Here is a 23542-nt window from a genome sequence, read left to right as displayed (position 1 = left end):
AGACAGCCCAGTAGTCTTTTCCGGAAAAAAGCCCCGATCGCGAAAATGGCGATCGGGGCTCTTTTCCGGAAAAGCGCGTCTACATTGGCCACAGACGCTTTTCCGGAAAAGGGTTTTTCCGGAAAAGCAGCCTGCCAATGTAGATGCTCCTTTTCCGGAAAAATGGAAAACGGAATAGTATTCCGTTTTAAGCAGTTCCGGAAATTCATGCCAGTGTAGACACAACCCAAATGTTTATCCAAACCTCTTGGATCTGCAAAGTTGGGCTGGAAACCCTTTTCTACTTCAGACTTATACTTCAGGCAGGAGTACCCAGGGGAGCTGACAGCCCAGGTGGTGTGAGCAGGTACTGAGCTCCTGGAAAGGGTGGGACCTCAGGTGGAAAGGGCGGGGCTAAGGCAGCCTGCACTCCATGCCACTCAGAGTGCGTTGAGCTGCCTCCCCAGTCCTCAGAGCTTCATAGAACATGCTGCATGATGCTCCAGCAGCGATTTAAAGGGCCCAGGACTCACTGTTGCTGCTGCCAGGCTGCAAGCAGGACCCTTGGCCCCTTTGAATCACCAACCCCGGGGGCAACTGCCTCCTTCTTCCCCCCTCCCTTTCCCTCCACCCCAAGGCCGGCCTTTCTGATGCTATTTTCCCATGTCTGCTGTTGTAGGAAGAGAGCCTACAACATCAGCCCTTGTATCTGAGGACTGGTATGAGGCAGGACCCACTCACAGACTCTGGCAAGCACAAGGCTGATATTCCTGAAATACACATTCCTAAGAAGTGCTGGTCACAGAGGACTCACGCAAACACAATCCCAATAGCAAGGGATACCAGAAGATCCAAATAACAAGGATGGTACAAAAAACATTCCCCAGCAAGAACACACAGTTCCCTTCTGAAAGATACGGTCAGGATGACATTACAAAGTGCAGATGTTTGGGATAAACCAACATGTCCATAGTGATGGATGATACTAGCCACACTGGGGACAGTATCTAACTATGTCAGAGGACAAGACTAACTTGTTTATATTGGGGTACAAAGCCATATCTCAGAGGGGGCATCCTTGGGCTAAGGAGGAATAGAAAGACCTGCTGGTCCGTTGTTATGGGCAAACATACATTAGCCAATAGAGTCTGCAAAGTACTTCATCATAGAATCATAGAGCTGGAAGAGACCTCAGAAGGTCATCAAGTCCAGCCCCTTGCCCAAGGCAGGACCAATCCCAACTAAATCAACCCAGCCAGGGCTTTGTCAAGCCGAGACTTTAAAACCTCTAGGGATGGAGATTCCACCTCCTCCCTAGGGAACCCATCCCAGGGCTTCACCCACCCTCCTAGGGAAATAGTTTTTCCTAATATCCAACCTAGACCTCCCCCACTGCAACTTGAACTTGAACTGTGCTTTGCCAGCAACAAACCTGGCTGTGTGCCTTTGTCCCTTAACGGGTCTTGGGGTCATTGGGCAGTGCACATGAGGCCTTCGCAGGACGCACAGAGCAAACACGCCCACGCAGCCAAACATTGATCAACATCTAATCACACCCAGAACCCGGGAGCGCAAAAGCCGCACAAAAACACAAACTAAAGGCAAAGGAGGAACAAGGAAAGACTTTTTTCCTTCCTCCCCCCCCCCCCCAGCCTCAAAAAAGGGCCACGTCATTGGGGGCAAAGCTTGGGTCAGTTCTTGTTTTGCCCAAATTTTGTAACTTGTGGCACCCAGCCTTTTTGATTGGCGCTTGCTGCTGTGCCACCGGTGAAAGGCCAGCCCCAACCTGGTCCTGCAGCTCAGACCACCTAGCTTTTTTTCCCTCTCCATTCAGCTTTTCCTTCTCACTTCCTCCTCCATTCGGCTTTGTGTTTTTAACCCTCTCCCGACTTTTGTTCGCCGCTTCTTTGTTCCCTTTCCCTCCCAGCCCCAGCTCACCCGATGCAGCCACTAGAGACAGCACCCGACCCGTTGCTGGAGTGGCTGACTTATGCAGTGAGGCTAGAGATACAAAGCTCATGACACCCAGTTGGTTCCTGAGGCTGCAGCCCGGAATGCCACCATGGTTCCCATGGCCTGGCGGTGTTAGCAAGCTCGGCACGATCACAGAGGGGCAGCCCATTACAATGAGCCGCCACTTTACTCCATGCAGCATCAGCAGTTTTTCTGGGCCCTCTGGACTAATTTGCTTGCCCTGCATCTTACAAAACACTGGTTAACCTAGCCCCAAGAGCAGGGGCGGCGGGTATAATCGGTGGGGGAAGGCCCCACCAGACTCCACCCCCAGAACACCTACTGTAGGTATACTTGGGGCAGAGTGCTGCTGGGCCCGAGCGCCCACCTGCCCTGTGCTTTGGGGTTGAGGAGGCTGGGGCCACGTGCCACCACACCTCCCCTTGGTGGTGGGGGCGGGACTTGGTTCCCATGGGTGCAGGGCCTGGGCAGAAGGGGTGGGATCTAGCAGGGCTACCCCCACTGTGACCTCAGCTGTTGGAAAGTTGGTGAAAGTTTGCAACAGAGTTACTATTGCTCCTCGCAGTAGATTTTTGCAGGTGCTGCTAACGTTGGCCTAATCGCCCATCACACACTGTTTGGAGACAAGCAAGCAAGGCATAGGGGCTTTTATCTGACAGCACTTTGGGGAGGATGGAATTTTAATGGCTTCGTACCTAGCTGTCCAGATAGGCCAGGAAGATGCCACAAGCCGCCGCCGCCTTGTTACATCTTATCAGACACATGCTGACCAAGTGTCTTGGCGTGGGGGAACACTTGTTCGCAGACGTCTGCTCTTTCAAAGCTGTCCTCTCTTGGAGCGTCCCCTCGCTCCCTGGCAAAGATAAGCAAGCGACGGCTGCAGCTGATAACGCAGACCAGGTCCGGTGGAATAAATAGATGGCTATCCGCGGCGTTGTGCTGCCCTCTGCCTCCGCCTGTGCATCACACAGTCACAGGTTCCTGCGGAAAGGGTTCATTGTCAGTTTCTCGCACAGTCAAAACATTTGATCAACAGAGCAGGTGGAAATGTGGTTTCCATTACAACCATGCCCAAAGGGGGCTGTTATCCTCAGCGGCAGCCTGTTAAGATTTCCAAGTTGTAGCTGCTCAGACCATAGGAGCATGGTGCATCACTGGCTCTTGTACCCTTAACTTTGCCCTGTGACATAGCATTGATCCCAGCAATGGAAAGCACAAAAGCACGGAGGACTGAGATATGGGAAATATCCATGGATCTGGTCTTCAAAGACCCTTGGCATGAACAGAGACCAATAGACATCTCATTGTGTCAGTAGCAAGTCCTATATCTACCTTGTAGGCCACATTCCAGACGACAACATTGCTTCCCCTCATTCAGACACAAAGCCAGGTCATAATGGCCCCATTAATGAATAGTGACCTCTCCAGACCAGAAAGGACCATCACTGGTATCTTTAAGGCCGTTCAAGTTATTTTCTGTGAACTGAACCCTGCAAAAGGTGCTATGGACTGCCCCTCCTGCAGCAAGGCATGTAAGGGTACATCTACACTGCACGCTTATTTCGAAATAAGCTATTCCAGGAGAAATACTCCAAAATTCCTTATTCCAAAATAGGGTATCTACACTACAGGGCAGCCTCAAAATTAGTCTGAGGCAGGCTTCCCTAATGTGGATGTGCTACCTTGATTTAGAGCCCCAGGAGGCACTGAGGAGTAATTAGTCTGGGGAGGAGCTAATTCGAAATAGCAGCAGTGGAGCATCCACACTACTGCTATTCCGAAATAGCTATTTCACAATAAGCATTATTTCTCATGGAAGGAGGTTCACAGAAGTTGGAATAAATAATCCATTATTTCGAATTTATTTTGAAACAACGGAATTGCTGTATAGATGCTCGCGTTGTTATTTCGGAATAACGGCTGTTATTCTGAAATACCGCTGCTGCGTAGCTGCACCCCGTGTGTTTCATTTTGAGCATGTAAATATTGTATTTAAAACTGAGGACTATCAAGTGCTGTATCCAAGCCAGAGTGCTCAACTTCTGGAAAGATTGGACCTGTGCAGTATAGATGCTGCGATACAGTGTCTCCCTAGTAGACATGGGTAGATCTTTGGTCTCCAACAAGGGGGGCTCCTGCTCCCCACCAACCAAAGTTTTAAAAAATCTCCTTACATTTTGGCCTATTAATTTTCCTTTTTTCCCAAAACTTAACCCTTTAAAACAGATACACTTTCTTTAACAAAACACATTTGTGTGTGTTTTGTGGGGTCACCAACCTTGTCCTCCATTGAGCCCAAAAACTTGTGTCAGATCAAAGCCTCTCTCAGAAAAGCATTGAAATCTTGACTTCAAGAGATGGAGGATCCCCCATTTCTCTCTGTTCTAATGGCTAGTCACCATCCCTGTTAAAGAACCTGTGCCATATTTCTCATTTGAATTTGTCTGGCTTTCACTTTTGTTATGCCTTTTTTCCTTTAGTACTCAACATATTCTTCTTGTGAAGTTATAGAACATCTAAACAGCATAGCAGCCATCATCCTGCATGTGGCTTGTCCAAGGAGCCTGTGAATCTTATTGAATAGTCTTTAGTGAGACACAAAACAGTCCAGTTAGATCCCAGGGAAACAGCCCTTCCTTTCCAAAAAAAAAAAAAAAAAAAAGAACATTATTTCGGATCTGAAAAAGCCACCACGAAAATAATTTGATTGACTCTTTCCCCATCTGTGGATAAAATACAAAACAAATGCAACCATGATTGAGCTTTTGTTTTCAAAATGAATAGGGAGCACATACTGAAAATCATTTTAAAAAAGAAGAGATCAACGCCAAATCACAGACTTGAACCAGGAATGATATTATGGCGCATTTTGACAGAAACATCGTTGCAACTAACCAGTGCTTTGGTCTTTTGATTGCAAACTCCATTTTTTAAGGCACAGTCTCTGTTGACATGTCATCTATGACCTCTTTTTGCCAGATACCAAACTCTGGGCTTGCACACATTGGCCAGATAAAGAAAACCAAACTCTGGGCTTGCACACATTATTATGTAGCTTGGTTAACAATAATTGCCATATATTTACTTAATGCTTTCATTCAGATGGGTCCCAACATACTTTGTAAACCTGTGATGTCCAACACTCTAGCCACTAGCCATATGTGGCTATTTGGCTGTCTGAGTGTAGCTAGTTGGCTCTAGCAGTAGCCACTACTATATTATTTACATTTTCAGAATAATGTGGCGAGTTCGCTAGAGCAGTAGCCACTACAGTTGGACACCAACCAAATGGTTGGACACCACGGTTGTAAACTGTCTAAAAGTATCACTCACCCACCACTGAACTTCACCCATCTTTAAGATGAAACGTAGCAGCTGTTTCATGTGATACAGCAACCGCACATAGAATCTTTGGGCACCCTTCAACCCTTCTGTGCGTGGAATTCCCATTGATCTGAAAGGGAGCCCTGTGACTGGAAAGTTTGCTGGATGGAAATATTTGGCCAGGAGGTGATGACAATACTATTGACACCTGAAACTGCATGGGTAACGGAGGTAGACGGATACATTTGCTCATTTTGAAGCTAGACCTTTTCATGTCCCTCTCTTTGGGTGTGTCTAGACTACTGAGTTTTGTCGACAAAAGTCGACTTTTGTCGACAAAACTATACCAGCGTCTACACTACCGCTGAGTTCTGTCGACATAACGTCGACAGAACTCAGCAGTTTTGTCGACGCTGGTATACCTCATTTTACGAGGCATAACACCTTCTGTCGACAGAAGGTGTTATTGCCTGTAGGGTTGCGTCTAGACTACAGGGTTCTGTCGACAAAGCAGCTTGCTTTATCGACAGAACTCAATGTGTCTGGACGCTCTTTGTCGACAGAAGTTTTGTCGACAGATACTGTCGACAAAACTTCTGTCGACAAAACCCGGTAGTCTAGACGTACCCTTTGTTAAGAAGGTGCCACAGTGAAGCTATGACAGAGAACTGGACCTCAGTTCCATACCTTGGTCTGTCTCTGATTTGCTCAAAAGTAATTTTAGGCCCAATTTTCAAAGGATATAGGAACCTAAAAGTGGAGATTTGTGCCTAGCAAGGTTTTCAAAAGTGCCTTAGTGAGTTAGGCAGCATTGAACTCTGTGCCTCAGTTTCCCCTTAGGTAAACTGGGAATAATGATACTGACCCCCTTTGTAAAGCGCTTTGAAAGGTAGGGATGAAAAGCCCTGCATAAGAGCTAGGTGTTATCAACCAGGTTTCAACTGTATACACCATCTGAAAGACACTATGTCCAGGAAAGAACTTCTGCTTGGTGTAGAGGATATTTGAAATTCACAAGAGGTGCTAAGAGCAAAGGTTGTGCCTACAACTTGTCAATTCTATGGATTCTACTATTGCAACACCAATACGTATTGCCAATTATGTGACCAGTTTTGTAAGAACAAGCTGAGCCAGAGAAAAATAGAACTGTAGTTTTGCTACCCCTCAAGTACTAAAATGAAAACAGAATTGATCACCCAAATCAAAAGTATTATGTGTGTGTGTGTTTTCATTTTGGTGTGCAAGTACTTAAACATGTGCCCAGTTTTAAACAAGTGAAGTCAATGGGACTGTTCATATATTTCAAGTCAGGTACATGCATGCGAAATGTCTGAGGTCTGTGTGTTTGCTGCTTTTTGGAGGAAGGGTCTCCACCCATGTTAAGGCTGGGGGGCCGTGAATGGCCACCACACTGATTTTAAAGTTGCCATATCCTCTGATCAAAAGTGCAAGCTTGTGAACGTGATGCTATAGCAGGTCATTTGGCTCGGAGAAACTGGGAAGTTTCCAGATTTGTATAACAATTGCGTAAATGGAAAGGGGGAAAGAATTTCAATCCCAGCTCTGCCAAATGTTGCCCATTTATTACATGCTCTGGCATACATTTTGCTGAAGGCATTTTAGCATGGCCAAAACTCTCCAATATGGAACAATTCTGCTTTGGCCAGGGGATGAATGAGGTGCACAAGAGAAGATAGGACAAGCCCCTCCACACTAATCTGCAAGTACACCAAGGTACTGCCCTTGAAGGACTACTGTGTAGGCCTTTTTACAGCCCTTGGATGCGCTGGTGTGATAAAGGCACTGGTTTCTGAGGGGAGAATTCTGGCATGTGTCTGCTTTTTTTGTGGAAAGTTTCAACCTTTTATCAAAAAAGAAAAAGAATCATTGTGGCAGAAAATAGAAATTTTTTACTGGTACCTGAACACTGTTTTATTCAACAGTACCAGCTGTGATGCCTCATGGAAGTAGTAGTGAGGGTGACGCCAATCCTCATTCTTCTTCATGGGCCAGGTTCTCCAGCTATACTTCATCTCCCATGATGCACCATGACCAACAAGTCCCATAATGAACCACGACTGCTGAGCTAACGGAGACATCATGAGAGAGATATGTTGGTGGGAGAACCTGATCCATGGAAGAGAATGGGGGAAGGAGGCATTCAAACAGCAACTCCCGTGAAGCTCTCATGGTGGCATGTCTGAATCCAAATTTTCACTTTTCCGCAGAAAGTTTTTTCACTGAAAAGCTGGGTTCTCTTCCCCTCCCCTGCATAGGGAATTAGGTGTCTATGCACTTGTAAAAAAAGACCACTTAGTGCCTACCTGCATCTTTAGGTACCTAGGGCTATGTCTAGACTGCAAGCCTCTTTCGAAAGAGTGCGTCTAGACTGCACGGAGAAATTTCGAAAAAGCATCTTGCTTTTTCAAAAGAAAGCATCCAGTGAGTCTGGATGCTCTCTTTCGAAGAAGCCCTATTTACATTGAAGAACGCCTTCTTTCGGAAGAGGAACTTTCGAAAGAAGGCGTTCTTCCTCGTGAAATGAGGTTTACCGCCATTGAAAGAAAAGCCGCGTTCTTTCGAATTAATTTCGAAAGACGCGGCTTGAGTCTGGACGCAGGGGAAGTTTTTTCGAAAAAAGCCTACTTTTTTCGAAAAAAACCCTGAGTCTGGACACAGCCTAAGTACCCTTTGTAAATCTGACCCTGAGGCACGTTTGAAAATGGGGCGTTCGATTCCTCCCTCACTTGATCATTTTTGAAAATTTTAGCCTGAGGCTGAAATTTCCTAAGGATTACTAGGGGCCCAGATCCCAATGCAGTTCAATAGAGTGCCTGATCCCCTTAGACCAGTTTGACAATCCTGGCCTTAGGTTTAATTTGAAAACTATTATTTTTCATTTAAATATCTATTCATCAATGTTACACAAACACAAATAGAGAATAACAACTGTGCTGTGGATACGACTCTACAATAGTTATTGCTAAGTTATGGTCAATAAATGTATGTTAAGCTTTTATTTGCAGTGTAAGTATAGCCATATTGGTCCCACAATATTAGCTAGTATCTTTTATTGGAGTGACTTCTGCATAAAGAGATATCTTTTAGTGGTCTCTTGGAACATATATTGGGCAGTTATTTCACCCGCCTTGTTTCTCTGTTAAACTATTAAACACTTTTAGCAACAATAAGAGGACTCAAAGTTACAAAAGAGAGGATAACAATGTAGAATCATAGAATACTAGGACTGGAAGGGATCTCAAGAGGTCATCGAGTCCAGTCCCCTGCCCTCATGGCAGGACCAAATACTGTCTAGACCATCCCTGACAGACATTTATCTAACTTACTCTTAAATAGCTCCAGAGATGGGGATTCCACAACCTCCCTGGGCAATTCCAGTGTTTGACTACCCTGACGGTTAGGAACTTTTTCCTAATGTCCAACCTAAACCTCCCTTGCTGCAGTTTAAGCCCATTGCTTCTTGTTCTATCCTCAGAGGCCAAGATGAACAAGTTTTCTCCCTCCTCCTTATGACATCCTTTTAGATACCTGAAAACTGCTATCATGTCCCCCCTCAATCTTCTCTTTTCTAAACTAAACAAACCCAATTCCTTCAGCCTTCCCTCATAGCTCATATTCTCTAGACCTTTAATCATTCTCGTTGCTCTTCTCTGGACCCTCTCCAATTTTTCCACATCTTTCTTGAAATGCGGTGCCCAGAACTGGACACAGTACTCCAATTGAGGCCTAATCAGAGCAGAGTAGAGCGGAAGAATGACTTCTCATGTCTTGCTCACAACACACCTGTTAATACATCCCAGAATCATTTTTGCTTTCTTTGCAACAGCATCACACTGCTGACTCATATTTAACTTGTGGTCCACTATAACCCTTAGGTCCCTTTCTGCTGTACTCCTTCCCAGACTGTCGCTTCCCATTCTGTATGTGTGAAATTGATTGTTCCTTCCTAAGTGGAGCACTTTGCATTTGTCTTTATTAAACTTCATCCTATTTATCTCAGACTATTTCTCCAATTTGTCCAGATTATTTTGAATTATGACTCTATTCTCCAGATTAGTCACAACCCCTCCCAGCTTGGTATCATCTGCAAACTTAATAAGCGTACCTTCTATGCCAATATCTAAATCGTTGATGAAGATATTGAACAGAGCCAGTCCCAAAACAGACCCCTGCGGAACTCCACTTGTTATGCCTTTCCAGCGGGATTGTGAACCATTAATAACTACTCTCTGAGTATGGTTATCCAGCCAGTTATGCACTCACTTTATAGTAGCCCCACCTAAGTTGTATTTACCTAGTTTATTGATAAGAATATCATGCGAGACCTTATCAAACGTCTTACTAAAGTCTAGGTATACCACATCCACCGCTTCTCCCTTATCCACAAGGCTTGTTATCCTATCAAAGAAAGCTATCAGATTGGTTTGACATGATTTGTTCTTTACAAATCCATGCTGGCTGTTCCATAGAAGGGATATGAAGCCTCATGTTTCAGGACATTACCCATCGACTGGCTGCCTAGGGTTAGGATGGAATTTTGTCCTAAATCAGGTGATTTTAGAATTCTCCTCATGGGAGGGTTCTCCCTCTTTGGAACATCTGCTACTAGTCACTCTCAGACATGGTACTGACAAGATGGACCATTTTTCTGACAATTCCCATGTCCCTAATTTGTACTGGACATGTGTCTTCTTCAAATGAATGTTTTACTCTAATTAATTTTGCATCTGTTAACTTTAATTCTAGCCAACAATAGCAGGTGATATACATTCTGGGAATAATAAGGCAACATACATTTACAAAAAAAATCCCTTTGGGAAAAACAAATGAGACTATGAAACATAGGTGTGGAGAAAGAACGGAGTTATCACAAAACCCAGAATGGAAGTGTGACATTGTACTCCGATCTAATGTCTTTCGTAAGGTACTGCCTGATGTGTATGTTTAATACTGCCCTCTAGTGAAGGGAATCAGACCTGGTCATATTATTATTATTATTATTATTATTATTATTATTATTATTATTATTATTATTATTATTATTATTACAGAATTTGAAATTGTATTATCTACTCCAGACTTTTTTAGCTGGCCTTGATGGAATCTATAACCCTTAATATTAATTGCTAATGGTCATTTTGGTTTTGCTCAAAAGGAAGAGATCAGTCTGTTTGGATCCAATGCAAATGAGTTCTAGATCTGTGCTGCATACGTGCAGTTAGAGAGCAAACTAACAGAGCTTGACTTGTTTCGGCTAACAAAAGGAACATTGAGAGGAGATCTAATTGCTCTGTATAAATCCACCAGGGAGTTAAGTTCCAGGGAGGGTGAAGAGCTATGTACGCCAAAGGATAATGTTGGCACAAGAACCGATTGGCACAAACTGACCGTGAATAAATTCATGCTGGAAATTAGAAGGTGGTTTCTAACTGTCAGAGAAAAGCAACTCGGGAACAGGAGTAGAAGAAGCAAGAAACCTAACTGGTTTCGAGATGAAGTTTGATACATTAATGAACGGGATTATACAATGTGGTTGCTTGAAATAGCAGGCAACTGGATTTGATGACTCAAGAGATTTGTTCCAGTCTTATCCTCCTGGTTAGCTGTTGATCCTTTTGTCTGTGATTTTTTTTGGCACACACACCCAGTGTGAATCAGTATGGCTCTGACTGTTTGACTCTTGTTTATGCCAATGGCAACTCTGGCCACAGATTATTCTGTTACCTGTGTTTGGGGGTTCTTTTATTAGAATTTATTCAAATGCTTTTCCCTCTTTACATCCCTCTTTTTAAAGTGGTGTACTTGTGACCTGCCCCAGGAGAAATGTAGCTAACAGGGCTGTTTACTGCCTTGCAGTCCTGTTTCACTGTTGATTTAAGAAAATAATGGAGCGAATCTGTGGATACCAGCTCTCACATTACATTGTCACAGGCGTGTCTCTCACTTTTCACCTTGTTGGCCAGGAAAATGCTCTGCTTCGAAGAGGATAATCTCGCATAGATGCTCCAGTATTTGCTGTAGTTGACTAAAGCTGTCACACCAGAGCCCATGAATGCTTTTTAATTACTGAAGGCTGATCGTGTATTTGATGATGTTCATTGCATAGAAGCAGCTTCTGTCCGACATGGGGTTTACCATCTAAGGCAGGGGTGGGCAATAATTTTTGCCCAGTGGCCTCTTCAAAAATTTTTGAAGTAACCCCGGGCCACCCCAGAAAGGGCAGGACCTAAACAGGAAGGGGCATGACTATCCTACCCCCAGACCATGATTGGTCTGGGGGTGGGGAAGCCCCTTTGTCCCCCCTTTCCCACTAGGCACCCATGCTCTGGAACAGGCTTGGCACGTCCCCCCACCCCCAGGCCAATCAGGGCCTGGGGGCGGGGAGCGCAGGGAGCCTCCTCCTGCCCTGCGAGGAGCACATAGTACTTTGAAGTGCCATGGGCTCTTTACAGGGCTGGGGCAGGGTGAAGGAAGCTTCACGCAGCTCTCCTGCCCCCAGACCCTAATTGGCCTGGGGGCAGGGGAGCAGCAGGGCCTCCATGGGCCGGATCCACCCGCTTGGTGGGCTGGATCTGGCCCATACAGTTCCTTTTGCCCACCCCTGATCTAAGAGCAAAAACACAGTCAAAGAGGGCTTTTGACTTTGGACTAGAATTTGATCCTTGTCACATATAGGGTGGTTTCCTGCAATACCTTTGGGAGATATGACTGTGTTAATGTATGTAGCATTGCGGACCAGCCAGGCACTGTATGTAAGTCTAGGGGAGAGAGTAAGCACAGCCCCTCCAGGAACTATAAAAAGTGGGGTGCTGCTAGTTCAGAGTGGATTTTCCAACCGATGCAGAAAGGACTTTTGGATTAGTCTGAATTTAGCCTGATTCAAGGCCTTCTTTTGAGTCCGGCGGACAGAGAGGGCGTTCTATCCAAGGGACATCCCAATGCTTCGGGAAGGGTTGGAAGGGCTCTGGAGTTCTTGTGGAGTAGGAGGGCTGGACTCCGGACTTATGAGCAAGCATGTAGGTGCTTTGATTGTTTTAATATGTTTTCTCTGGCGTGCTTTTATCTTACAGATAAATGTGCTTGCTTCAGCAGAGCCATGCGGTCCCTTAAAATCATAGGCAATTATGCTGATATTAGCCTCCGGGAAGAAAAGCAAAGCAGGCTTGTTTAGGCAGTCTAACTTTCTGGGGAAAGGAAACTGAGCCTGAAAATACCTTAGTCAAGAGGGAGGTGCATGTCTGTACCCAAGAGAAGTGATGGCTGGGAAGCCAAGCGGCCTAAGGGTAAGAGCCTTTGGTGGACCAAGGGCACATCTTCACTCGCCACGCCGGAGATCAACGTTCTGGCATTCAGTTGAGTGGGTCAAGCATAGACCTGTAAATCAAACACTGAGGGCAGCTCCAGTTGGTGCCTGAACCCCTTGCAGTCACAAGGAGTAGGGAAGCCGACAGGCCTCCCACTGTATGAATGCTGCTATGTATTTTACATAGCTGGAATTGTGTACCATAAGCCGACCTTTCAGGGCTAGTGTAGACCTGGCCCCAAAAGGGGGAAAAGGTGCAGTTGCCCTGCATTGTGACAGTCCTAACAACATATCTACCCTAAATCCCAACCCAATGGGAAATAGGTTGGGTTTTTTTGTATTTATTTCAAAAGTTCAGTGAATAATCAGTCATGTAATTATTAGCTCAGACCTCAGTTGGCATAGCCTGACATAGCTCCCTTGAGTCCCATTTCTAGTACAGTAAAACCTGTGTTATCCGGCACGCTCGGGGATTAGGGCATTCCGGTTATCTAAAAATTCCGGTTATCTGAGGGTTCCATCAACCTAGGATAATCTAATGGATAATAATAATAAAACTCAAGTTTTTAATATTGGTAGTTTTGTAGTGTGAGGCAGTTGGTCTCACATTTCTATTTTGAGATGATTAGTACTTCTTAAATAAAAAATTGTTAAGCCAATCATGGTAGACCAAGCCAGGTCTGGGCACCTGAAAATGTGACAATATTGAGGCTGGGGACAATGCCGGTTAACAAAGTTTTCTGGTTAACAGAGTGCCGGATAACAAAGGTTTCACTGTATATTGTTTTGAATAACAAGACCTTGAAGAAACACTCACACATCCAGGGTTGCACATAGAGGTGTGGCAAAGTGATCAGAGTTATGTCTCCTATTTCTGACTTTTTCAGTAGGATAAATCAGGTAAGTCACTTCCCTGGTGTTTCTGTTCCACCCGTCCACTGCAAACATCCCCAAGAAAAGCAAATGAATTGTACCTTTCTTACAGGGAGGTGGTGCAATAATTAGCACAGGGAACTCTTCTATGAGAAGAAGCTATAGATGTACAAACTCTGGTTATTATTACTCATCAGAGTTGTTAACTCGAGTCCCACGACTTGAACCCGAGTCCGACTTCAGTCGCCTAGGTGACTCGACTTGAGACTCAACTCGGGTTCATTGTTTGTGACTTGAGACTCGACTTGAGACTTGCTAATTTTGTTAAATTGACTTGGTGAAAAAATTGTCCGAAAATGCTGATATTGATGTCTTGTACAAAAGTGACTTGACATTTTTTAAATTAAGACTTGAGACTCGACTTGGGACGCAACTCGAAAGTGACTTTAGGGACTCAAGACTCGACTTGAGACGAACTGTAATGACTTGAGACTCGACTTGGACTTGACAATGACGATTTGAAGACAACACTGTTACTCATTAGGAAGATTATGGACTCAGCAAATTCTTGTTTGTTGAAAAAAGAATCCTGTTTAATTTTGTTCTCTTGTCCTTTCTCCTAGCACAACCACGCTACCTTCAAACATCAGGATAACCAATGGCTACATCACAGTCAATCCTCCCGTTTGGTTTTCAGACCAACTGGATCAGAGACCACGTTCAGATCTCCCGTTCCACCATCAGCCAAAAAGCTCAGCACCTGACAGCACATTGGTTCCATCCATAACTGCTTCTTTCTATGTGCCAATAGCGTCTTTTCTCCTGAGTTTTTTGAGGCCTTCCTGACCAACCTAGGATTATGTGCAATACCTACAATGGAGAACAGAAATACTTTATGGAAGAGTGGGTTGTTCCCTCAGCCACGGTTCCAACCTGGACCTTCTCACTGAGGAGAAATGGTAGTGCCTCTAGCTGGTTTTGTCTCTTAGCCCAGATATATTTTGAAACTCTAAAGCTTTATTATAACACTGACTTACATCTTCTTTTTTGTAGAAGGATCTTTATTTCCCATAGTGCTATGGGGCTTTGTAAAATATATGTGTTCATATATATAAAAATGAAATAGAAAAAACGTATTTATTCAACTGGTAAACTTATTTTTGTTGGTATTGGATATATTAATAACATCCCCATTATACAGTAGTAATGGTGAAACAGATAAATTAATATTTTCTATATTTGTTTTATAACCAATATGTCAACAAAAGGATACTCAAGTATGTGTTTTTGTCATTGCAATGTTACATGAACCCTCCCTGAGAGAAATTTGTGAGATTAGTGGGTGAAGGGGGATATATCCATTTAGCATGTTTTAGACATATTTTAGACAAGTCATGTTGTCTGTGGCCTTGACATCACTTCACTCGAATTTGTGAACCCGAGGTAAAATCCTAGTGAAGGAAACATTTTTGGTGGTGTTCACATGACTTGGCAAATCAAGATAATCACTAAGCTTCCCCCATTGCCTCTCACTCAACCTGCTAACTTGTAAGACAAGTGCAGAGTGTGTTGTCTTCACTAGGATTAACAAACTAATGCATCATGGTAGCTAACTCCAGTCAAGGTCTCACCTTTTTCCTCGTGAAAATGCCTGGCATCAGTCTGGAGTAACTCTGCTGAGTTGGTTTCTCCTGTCACATACTTTTTGCATGAGTGTGACGCCTCACTAGATTTACCCAAGTGCTAATGAGAGCAGAATGTGGCCTACCCACTATATTTAAATGTTTAATATCATGCTAGTCGATAACGCTGTGGCCACATGTCCTCCAGAGCAAGCCAGGGTGCAGAAACATCTTAAAATTCACCTTTGTTGCTATGATCCTGTTGCTGTGAAATACATGGCTACTTTCTTGGTATTGGATTCTGAGCTGATCCAATACCATTAGACTTCCATTGATGTCAGTGGACCTTGGATTTTGTCCTTTTAATGGGTTTTGGATTTGCTTCTTAGAAGAGCATGAAAACAGAAGAACCAGATTTTCAGCTGGGGTAGACCATGGCTGCACTGTTGAGTTAAACAGAGCTATGCCAATTCACACCAGTTGTGATTTTGGATATCTATCTAGGTAGCCAGTTTTGAGCTTGGCAGTGGTGGAAAAAAGTCCATCTCTTGTTCATAATTCCAAACATATTTGGGGTATGTCTCTACTGCAGAGCTTAACTCAAAATAAGCTATGCAAATTGATCTGCATCAATTCCTTATCTTATTTCAAAATAGCTTATTTCTAAATAGGAAGCGTCCACACAGCACTTATTTCAAAATAGAGCTCTCTTCTTCCGACTCCCCTTACTCATCGTACAACGAGGTTTACAGGAGTCAGAGTAAGAAGTTCTCCAGCTTGACAGTATTTTGACACTTTTGAAATAACTGCCTGCTATACAGACGCAAACTAAGTTATTTCGGAATAGTGCTAGTTATTTCGAAATAGTGTTGCAGTGTAGACATACCCTTTGGAAAACTGAGCTGGAGAAAAAGAGACATAACATACAAAACCTTGCCTGAGCATAGTCCTCATTGAGAATTAGTCGTGCCAAAAGATAGTTTGGTTTGTAGAGCTGGTTGAAATGTTTTAATCAAAACACTTTTTTGGAGAAAACACAAAATAACCAAACTGAAACAGTTTTGCAGCACATTCAATTTTTATTTTTAGAGAAACGGTACAAACCCAAGCAGGTCCACTGCCTCGTGAGCTAGGCCTGTTTTGCCAGGGCAAGCACAGAACGCTTCAGGTGAAATGGAAGACATTGACCTTTGCCCCAATGAGAGCTTCAAGCCAATCTCATGCATATTTTTCCATTGTATATTTTGGCATGTGGAAGATTAGAGATGTTGGTTTTGGAAGGAAGCCATTCGCTTTGCATGATATTTATTGCACTGGGCCGCATATTGGAAACATGTTTTAGGAACTTCCGTTACAGCTTTATTTGAGCTCTTACACTGTGGAGAACTTCATTTGAATATAATGCCTTTGAAAGCCTTCAAATTCAACCTTACTGCCCCTCAGCCGGGAGGGCTCTCTGGCTGTTTCAACACAATGAACAGATCATCTGGACTGCGAACTGTGAACTCATTCAAAAATAAGCAATCCCACCGTAAATGGACTTGCAGGTAATACAGGTTTAAAAGCATAGAGGGGGAAAAAGTAAAACAAAACAGGATTATTATTACTTGTAATATAGTAGCATGGCACACAGGGGGTCCAGCTGGGTCTTCCAGGACCTAGATATTGTACAAATGCATAGAGAGTGACCATCCCTGCTCCAAAAAAAAATTACAATCTAAATGGAGAAGACAGAGAAAATGTGAGAGACAGAAAAAGAAGTTCACACAGCTGAAGTGATTGTCTCAGCTTACATGTCGGTGACAGAGCTAGGAATGGCATTAAGTCTTATAACTCTGAGACCACTGTCTTATCCATTGGACCCTACTGCTTTTGTTGTTGTTGTTGTTGTTGTTGCACTGTTGCAAGTCTAGGAACATCTAAGGCACCTCATAGTCAACTAGAACGTCATCATGGCAGAATGGCTAGAACACGGACCTTCCTGCTCCAAAAGCCTGGCTCCCTACCATCTGAGCCAAAGGAGAGTCGTCATTAGCATTATAAAGCCTATGACATGCGGCTGAGTAGTTTTGATTTTCTCTCCTATAGGATAAGAGCACACATATTACAATATTTATTCTATATATATTTCAGCTATACCTGACACTTCCCAAGAGTTCATCTATACCTTCATGGGAAATAGGCATTGCCACCGTTTGTTGAATTGCTCTATACTTGGATGTTCAAATTTCATAGTGTGGTCCATATTTTCCACAGAGACTTCCTCCTGGAGACCTCCCCTCCCATTCACAATTTGGCCACTTTCCCTCCAATTCACAGTCCTAGAACATCTCTAGAGCAACTTTCTCATGTGGAAAAGTAGAATCAGATACAGGCTGACCCTCTCTTGTCCAGCACCCTGGGTACTTGACCAGTGCCAGACTGAAGAATTTGCCAAGCCATTGGAGATCAATATTGTCTAGCAGCATTACCAAGACTTCTCCTGCTTACTGGGCTCTTAGAAGGTAAAGTCGAGTGAAATAACAGCTCAGAACCAAGCGAACCAGGACTGGTGGCTCTAAACAAGCTTGGAAACTTGGCCACATCCATGATAAGTGGACATCCGGCTAACTACAATCATGCTGACCACAATGTTGCCAGAACAGAGAGTGCCAGACTACAGAGGTTCAACCTGTAGCTATTTAATTCATCATTAGCTGTTTTGAAGGCCATTTTGAAGCTGGAACTAAGGAGGAGGAGGACCCAGTACTGGCTGATCAAGCTTTCCTTGGACTTGTGAGAACTGTGCTGAAGTTATTATCATTGGGGTTCCCTGATTAATTTGATAATATTTGCTGTATGCTTTAGTGTATAGACCTCTGTCCAGCTAACTGGTTCCAATCAACTGTTTTAAACCATAGCAGAAAATATGGAAAGGACTATAAATAAAACTTCCTAGCATAGACAAAAATGGAATATTTAGTAATTAACTGTCAGCCCAATACTAATAAAAAATACATTAATACTACATAGTATGTGGCTCTGTTTCTGAAAGATTCTTTATTCAGATGGGCCATGTTAATGTCATGAATTTTCCACATGAGTTTGGAGAGTGTCTATATAATTCAGAGAGAAAACAAGCTGGATTCAGAATAGTCATAACCACATACTACCAGCTGCACTGCGATTTTATTTTCATTCTCTTCTTTGAGTCTTTAGGGTTCATATTTTCCAGCACTGCTCAGCAACCAAGAGGGCTGGAAGCTGATTTTTTTCTCTTATGAAAACTGAGAACCTCGTGTCACCTGAATCCAGGAGCTGGGGATTTTAGCCACACCAAGATATCAAAACCACTAAATACCACAAAACTCATACTACAATGATAAGAGTTGGTGACACGGTTTGCATGTGGGAATCACATGGAATCGCCAGATTTCCTGAGATTTGTGCTACTCAGGGCCAAGATTTAGGCATTGTTGAATCCAAATGTGACACTTTTCTGATTTAGTCTCATAGCTGTATCCTAGGCTAAAATCAATATTTTAGTACCCTCTCCCCTATATCTAACTGCGATATTGCGACTTATGCCAGTTAACTATTGAGCTGCTATTTTTTGCCAAAAGGAATGTACATGTTGAACTGGTCTAGTCTGGCACTTTCTGTTCTGGCGACATCTGTGGTCTGCCATGACTGTTAGTTAGCTTGTTGTCCACTTATCATTAGCATGGCCAAGTTTACTGCAGTCCCATAGGATGTGTCTACACTTGCAGCCTAATTCGAAGTAGGGATGCAAATGTAGGCGACCGAAATTGCTAATGAAGCAGGGATTTAAATATCCCATGCTTCATTAGCATGATCTCGCCGGCGCGTCACTCCACTCAACAGCTGTTCCGAAAGTGGAAGTGCGCACCTTCAAAAAATGAGGAGTAACGTTAGTTTGAACCAAGGGGTTTGGTTCGAACTAACGCGTCCCAACGAGCACTTTCACTTTCGGAACAGCTGTTGAGTGTAGTAACATGCCGGCGAGATCATGCTAATGGAACGTGGGATATTTAAATCCTTCTAAAAGCCCAGCCTTCTAAGAACCCAGCAAACAGTGGAAGTGTTGGTAACGCTGCTAGACAACATTGACCTTCCACAGTTCAGCAAATTCTCTGGTTTGGCACCAGTCAGGTTTTGTGGGAGCTGAACTAGAGAGGAAAGATTTGATAGCAGCCTTCAACTTCCTGAAGGGAGGTTCCAAAGAGGATGGAGAGAGGCTGTTCACAGTAGTTGATGGATGGCAGAACAAGGAGTAATGGTCTCAAGTTACCTTGGGACAGGTCTAGGTTGGATATTAGGAAAAACTACTTCGCTAGGAGGGTGGTGAAGCACTGCAATGGGTTACTTAAGAAGGGGTGGAATCTCCATCCCTAAAGGTTTCTACATCTTGGCTTGACAAAGCCCTGGCCGGGTTGATTTAGTTGGGATTGGTCCTGCTTTGGGCAGTGGGCTGGACTTGATGACCTCCTGAGGTCTCTTCTAGCTCTGTGATTCTATGAACCTGGACAATCCCACAACCAAAAGAGCAAGGGGACTCTATTTTATTTTGTTAATCATTTCCCTTGGCAAAATGCACTGCAATTTAAAGATCATGTAGAAGATGCATTGTGTTTTGTGAATGGCATCTTTTTGGTTCAAGTCCTCGGGCTATTGAATAATGCTATTGTCTTCCTGGAACTCTGTAGACAATGGCTGCGGAACAGGATGAACGATAACTATGCTCTAGATACGTGTCCAAATACCCCATCTTGAGCCTCCCTGTCCCGTCCAGCAAACTCCGTTACAAGCAGTATGACTCAGTATGGGTGCTGTGTGTTTCTATAATCTTGTTGCTATTGTGCTGGTAAGCGAGTGAGGAAGGCAAGCCATCCTGAAGGCAGCGATCAGTGTATTGGCATGACCAGGTGTTTCATTACAAAGCATCATCTATTTAAGGCATCACTTGTCCACAGCGCGTTACAGTTATGGCAGAGAAACTGAAGGGTGAAGGTTTAGCTTTTTCAAACCTATCAGCCCGGCATACTTATCCTGATCCCAAATTGTCACTCAGGGTATGTCTACACTAGCCGCCTAGTTCGAACTAGGGAGGCTAATGTAGGCATTTGAAGTTGCAAATGAAGCCCGGGAATTTAATATCCCAGGCTTCATTTGCATCTTCCCGGGAGCCGCCATTTTTAAATCCCCTTAGTCCGAACTCCGTACCCACAGCTACACACGGCACGGAGTAGGTAGTTTGAATGAGGATCTCTAATTCGAACTACCATTACTCCTCATGGAACAAGGTATACCGGTAGTTCGAATTAGAGATCCTAATTCGAACTACCTACTCCGTGCCATGTGTAGCCACGGGAACGGAGTTCGGACTAAGGGGGATTTAAAAATGGCGGTGCCCGGGAAGATGCAAATGAAGCCTGGGATATTTAAATCCTGGGCTTCATTTGCAACCTTGAATGCCTACATTAACCACCCTAGTTCGAACGAGGGGGCTAGTGTAGACATACCCTCAGTCACCTCTGGCATTTCTACCCATTGTTTACATAGCGTGGGCTGGATTTCAGTTTCAAATTTGAACCTGCTCTGAGCAGGAGAAAAATCCAGCTGCCTGATTTTGATCTCAATTCACCAATTTTGGCACCAGCATGATTTGGTGAAGACATTCTTGGTGTACACCAGTGCAAGCCAAGAAGCATAAGGCATGATGTGATAATAGCATGTAAGTTTCTACGTGGGGAAGCAATATTTGATCATGGGCTCATCTGGGGCTGTCCGAAGGGGATCGGGGCAGGGGGGTAACTCCCCCACAGGTCCCAGTTCTGTTCCACCCCTGCCCCCTCTCTGCCCCTGTTCCACCCTTTCCCCCAAGTCTTGCTCCTTCTCCACCCTTGCTGCACCCCTTCACGCCCCTGCTTCGTCCCCTTCCCCCCAAGTTGGGGACTTCCCAGGAGCTGGATGGCAGCAGGGGTTGCCCACCTGCACTCACCAAGGCGGTGGGAGCAGAGTGTCCCTGCAGCCTGCTCCACTCTGCTTTGCCCTCCCAGCTCACTGCGCCTCACTTTTTCCATGGCAGCAGGAACCGGAGCGCCCGCAGGCTGGCCTGTTTTGCTGCCTGCTGCTGTGGAGAAGCCGGACGCACCGGGCCGGGAGAAGGCGGCGTGTCCGGGCAGGGTGGAGCAGGTTGCTGGGCCGCTCCGGCTCCCACCACCGGGAGTGCAGGAGGTGGTGCTCTGCACCAGATCCATGCATAGGATGGTTGAGGCAGCCGCCACGGGGGCCCCCAAAGGACAGGGCCTAGGCCGGCTTCCCCGAACCCTCCTGTGGACTAGGGATGCTCGGTATCAGTTAATTGAATAGTCGAGGAACCTCATGACTTCTTATTGGTTACTTGACTATTTTATAGTTCCCGGGGGCAGCAGCTAGTGCACTCCAGCCCCACTCCCGAGGCACCCCCTGCTGCTCTGTGCTGCTGCCTCTGTATCAGAAGCAGCAGCGCCGGGTACCAGACGGGAGCTCCTCTATGAGGGGAGCCAGTTTAAAAAGCAGCTCCCCTCATGGAGTGCCTGCCCGTCACCCCACCCTGCTGCCTCTGGTACAGGGGTGGCAGCAGCCTCTGTTTGCGGGGGAGAGGGTCTGAGCTCCTGGACACAGTGTAAGCTGGAACTGAGCCAGGCTGCCAGCTCCTAATACACTTTAAATGCAGAGCCACAGCAGGGGTTGGTCCTGGACCCATCACCAAGGCCGGATTAAGGGGGGGGCTAGCTGGGCAGTTGCCCAGGGTGCCAACATATGGGGGGCGCCTGATTGAAGTGGCCCAGGGGCAGGGCTGTGCATGCACCGTACGCCCGCTGCCCAGGGTGCAACTATGGCTCGGTCTAGCACTGCCCATCACAAACCAGGATTGAGACAGGTTGCAAGCCAGCCTGCTAAAAAAATTACAGGCGGGGTTTGTGTGCAGTCTATAGCATAACCTATACGTTTTTGCTTATTGGTTAATTGCCTACACTATTACATCCTTACTATGAAGAAGCCGGCTCTGGGCTCATCAGTCTAGCAGAGAACGGTCTAACACAATCCAACAGCTGGAAGCTAGACAAAGTCAGATGGAAACAAGATGTTCATTTGTAACAGTGATTGTAATTAACCATTGGAACAATTCGCCAAGGGGCATGGAGGTCCTCCAAGACTGGCCATTTAAAAGCAATAGTGAATGTTCTTTTTAACAAGATCCAAGTTAGGAATTATTTGCAGGATGTTATAGAGGAAATCAGACTTGATGATCACAGTGATCCTAGCTGGCCTTGACGTCTCTGAAGCAGAGCTGGCTCAGGTGTAGCTGTACCCCTGGGACTAGCTTTTAAACGGGTGCCATACGCTAGGGAAATTCCATGAAGTCCTCCCCGCTCTTAACGCTGCTGCAGGAGGGTTGGTCAGTCTTCATCTGAAATTCAAGATGCGCATTTCTCAGTTGCCACTTCAAATGTGTGTCAAATATTTCTAGGATTTTTTGTTATTGCTGTTCTGCTTCCTCCTCCCCCGTTTGGGGCCTGTTTTGCAGCGTGCTTGAAGAGTGTAATTAAACAGATGCTTTCTAATGTTATTTTGTCAAAATATTTTTGTAGCCTAATATATGAATAAAAGCTTTTATAAATCCACCGCAGGCAAAGCTTGTATGCCGAGGTTCTTCCCCACAACCGCCGCTTCCTGCTGGGAGCTAGGTGGGGGTTGAAAACACGTCTCCAGTTTGGAGGGCAGGATTGGAAAGCTGCCTTTGGTACAGGGTGAAGTCTTTTCCCTGGCCATGGCGGCCATTTCAGGGTGGGAAATGCATGAAATGGCGGCAAGCTTTGCAACAAAATGGCGTCCTTCTTTGAAGCCATTGTGAACAGTGGGAATAGCACCCGTTCATATACGGTACACCAGACAAAGATGTGGCTTCAGGCCCATCCACAGCAATTTTGGGCCCCAGGGCAGAAATCAGCCACCCAGAGGAGCCCCAGGTGCTCCACCTCTGTCAGAAGAGACCTGGGCCAGCCCCGCTCTGCCCCAATCGGCTGGGACGTGGCCCAGGATTGCCCCACCAAACCGAGCCTCCTATCCCTGGACCCAGCCTGCCTGCTCTGGGGAAAGCCACAGCAGCGTCTCTGAAGGCAAAGATGTTTTCAGTAAGCACCATGCAGGGCCCAGTAATCCAGCCCTGCAGCCTGCATGGGGCCCATAAAAATGTCTGTGAATCAAGAGACACTTTTCAGCAGAGCTACCGTGGCAGCAGCCAGGCCTCCAAGACTTTTTATATTGTCCTGCCTAGGGTGATCATATTTCCCTATGCCCAATATTGGACACTGGTGGTGGGGCGGCTGCTGGTGCTCAGGGCTTTAGCTCAAAGCAGTCGGGACTCCAGCCCAACAGTGGGGGAGGGGGAGCACCGGTA

General features: G+C 45.2%; 1 protein-coding gene across 1 annotated transcript in view; it reads left to right on the top strand.

Moving 5' to 3' along the window:
• The window catches only part of TRABD2B (TraB domain containing 2B), a 540364-nt gene extending 517598 nt beyond the window's left edge, over nucleotides 1-22766 (top strand). The window contains exon 7 of the mRNA XM_006126436.4: nucleotides 14098-22766. Within this exon, the coding sequence (XP_006126498.2) occupies nucleotides 14098-14320 (223 nt within the window). The 3' untranslated portion in view covers nucleotides 14321-22766. The remainder of the gene's footprint in view (nucleotides 1-14097) is intronic.
• The last annotated feature ends 776 nt before the right edge of the window (nucleotides 22767-23542 follow it).

This window comes from Pelodiscus sinensis, chromosome 9, assembly GCF_052426305.1.
Source record: "Pelodiscus sinensis isolate ZL-2025 chromosome 9, ASM5242630v1, whole genome shotgun sequence".
Classification (NCBI taxonomy): domain Eukaryota; kingdom Metazoa; phylum Chordata; order Testudines; family Trionychidae; genus Pelodiscus; species Pelodiscus sinensis.
Note: the sequence above shows the minus strand (reverse complement) of the source record. Positions and strands in the feature narration are given on the sequence as shown.